Genomic DNA, 3,155 nt, shown 5'->3' on the forward strand with positions numbered 1-3,155 from the left:
TTTTAAAACGTTTTTGAAAACTTATATAATATTTTTGAAAACATGTTGAAAACATTCGTATATTATATAGTTTAAGAAAAAACATTTTGAAAATTTATATATTATATGTTTTTGAAAATATTTATGTATATATATATGTTATTATTATTATTATTATTATTATTATTTTTCATTTTTAACTTATTTTGATTTTGTTTCAGGTCCAAAATGAGGTCCAAATAAGTCAGAACGGGCCTGAACCAGCCCAGCAAAGGTATGGTCTGAGAACCCTAGGCACACATGTCAACAGGCGGCGCACAGGGGAAAACCCTAAGACCTCATTTGTGCAGCCAGATCTGGACCGTTGGATCTGACCCAATCCAACGGTCGAGATCAAATCAAGGAATATTCCAGAAGTCACACCAACAATCACAGACGGCGCGAGATTTCCGGCCGAGATCCCCGGGACTGACCCATCCCGGGTGACGGTCACAACAGCCACGATCGCCCCTATTTCGGAGCTAACAGGCCACCGGTGGGGTATAAAGACCCCACCAAGCCATTACCAAAAGGGGGGGAGAGGATCATCGGTACCACAACAGATCATCCACAGAAAACCAGAATCATCAAACCACATGACCAGCACGGTCAAAAACATCAACCATCACTGAACTCACGAGAGAACCAACAAGCATAGTAACAAAACAAGACTCCATCGAGTCAACAGCACATAAAAAACCTGAAAACAACCCAAAATAACCAAACACAAAACCAACCAAACCCAAGTCATACACACAACAGCCATCACACAAACGACACCATCAAATCGACCAACAACAAAGGTCGAACACAACCAAATACACAAAGCCGAAGTACCAACCAAAGGCCTCGGAGAAGCTATCGGAAAACCAGAAGGCGTAGGTTTTAAGGTAAAAAAAAAAAAAAACCCGAACTTTAGGCGTAGATCTACGCCGTTTGGGGTCCCTTTAGGGGAAACAGGCTTCGGATCGGGGTTTAGAGTGACAGGGCGAGTGTTTCGGGCTAAATGGTTTTTTTTCGGCCACCGCCGGCGGTGGCCGGCATGGTGGCCGGTGCGACGGGGAGACCACCGGAGCTGTGGCCTGATATCTCCCATTTGAGAGAGTTTGAGAGACGAGAGAGAGCGCAGAGAGAGAGCGCAGAGAGACCAAATGAGAGAAATGAAGAAATAGAACCCTATTTTCGGCTTTAAATACGAAATTCAAAACGGCGTCGTTTTACGAAGGATTGATCTGCAAATAGAAGATTTTTAAATCCTCTCCGCAGTCCCTGGTATTTTGGATCGGTTTTCATTTTGGTCACTATTTGTAATTTTGACCCCGAATTTGCAATTTAATCAATTTGGTCCCTATTTATATTTTTTTTATATTCTGTGAATTGGTCCCCTAACTTTTTATTTGTTCTTTTGCAGTTCATTTTCTAATTCATTAAGCTCAATTTGTTCCAATTTGATCCTAAATTTTATCTTTATTTTTTATTTTACTTTTTAAATATTTTTTTTAAATTTAACCTTTTATTATTATTTTATTATTTCTTTCTTTCATTATTATTATTATTTTTTATATATTTTTTTTTTATTTATTAGCATTTTGTTTTCGCTTTTTTATCTGACGTATTTTGTTTCAGTCATGATTTCAGCCGATCAAATGGTAAGTAATTCGGATCGAATGAATTTAATTTTAATTTAAATTCTAATTTTCGCAATTAAAGACAACCGACAAATTAATTGGTACCGAAAGGGCGGTTCAAGGGTGCTAATCCTTCCTTGACCGTAACCGACTCCCGAACCCGACACGTTTCTGGTACGACGCAGATCAGGTAAGATGGTATCCGGCCCACCTAAAATTCGTTTTAAAGTGGTCGGTGGCGACTCCAATTCATTTAATCCAAGTCGAAGCCCAATTCCGGGGCACAACCGAAAGACGGTTGCGACAGCTTGCATCCATGATTTAAAATTGGCTATACCCACCTTTGAATGTGTATTTCTAGTGATATAGGACTGATTTGAAGGCTAAAATAAAATTTTAAGTATAGTTGAGAGATCAATTGAAATATTATTTATTAATTTTAATGTGTCATCATATCATATATCACAACTAATATATTCATTTTATAATAAAATTTAATGTCATATCAAATATATATATATATATATATATATATATATATATATATATCCTACAAACATAGTTATTCTAACTTAAATTTTTTTAAATTTTTTTAATATTTATCCAAATTTCAAATAATGGAGGTATACTCAGTTAAGGCCCAAATTTATTCATAAAAAGAGCACGCTGATATCCACCAATTTTCTTAAAGCGCTAGGGCTTCAGCCACTAATATTCCCTAATTTTCCAATGCATCAATTCCGCCAATCAGATTCGCACCCGCCGCCGCCATCGCCAACCCAACAAGGCCGTGATCGTCCTCCAAGGCAGATACGCCGGACGCAAAGCCGTGATAGTGAAATCCTTAGACGAAGGCACACGTGACCGCCCCTACGGCCACTGTTTGGTTGCAGGGATAAAGAAGTACCCGAGCAAGGTTATCCGCAAGGACCCCGCCAAGAAAACAGCCAAGAAGTCGCGCGTCAAGTGCTTCATCAAGCTCGTGAATTACCAGCATTTGATGCCCACGCGCTACACCCTCGACGTGGACTTGAAAGACGCGGTTACCGCCGATGCCATTCAAACCAAGCACAAGAAAGTAGCCGCTAGTAAGGCCACCAAGGAGAGGTTTCAAGAGAGGTTCAAGACAGGAAAGAACAGGTGGTTCTTTACAAAGCTTAGGTTTTGAAGGGTTTCCTCTCCTTCGATAAAAGAATTGTTTGGGCTTAATGTAGTTTATTAGCATTTTGGATTTGAATCATAAAAATGTACTCGAAAATTGTTTCTTTGAATTTATTTACCATGAACTTGTTGCTTGGATTGAAATTAACCTTTGGAGTCTGGATCAGCTGGTGGTTTACTGATGTTGTGATTTATCATAGGATTCCTATGCTTTGTGTCATGACTCATGATAAAACAAAAGAATTTTTTTTTATTAATATAGGATATTTATAAGGCATATTATATGTTCTAAGATTTTTTCCTATTTAATAATAAAAATTCAAATATTTTTATAGTTTCCTCTCTTAT

General features: G+C 38.0%; 1 protein-coding gene across 1 annotated transcript; it reads left to right on the forward strand.

Annotated features, from left to right (window-relative positions):
- Positions 1-2,358: 2,358 nt before the first annotated feature.
- On the forward strand, positions 2,359-2,882 carry LOC120113992 (60S ribosomal protein L27-3-like; the record flags this gene model as incomplete). The annotated part of the gene is made up of 1 exon (XM_039135033.1): positions 2,359-2,882. A coding segment is annotated over one exon (456 nt), but the record flags the coding sequence as incomplete, so codon positions are not given.
- Between the last annotated feature and the right edge of the window lie 273 nt (positions 2,883-3,155).

The sequence above is a fragment of the Hibiscus syriacus genome, unplaced genomic scaffold, assembly GCF_006381635.1.
Source record: "Hibiscus syriacus cultivar Baekdansim isolate YM2019G1 unplaced genomic scaffold, ASM638163v2 tig00110214_pilon, whole genome shotgun sequence".
NCBI classification, from domain to species: Eukaryota; Viridiplantae; Streptophyta; class Magnoliopsida; order Malvales; family Malvaceae; genus Hibiscus; species Hibiscus syriacus.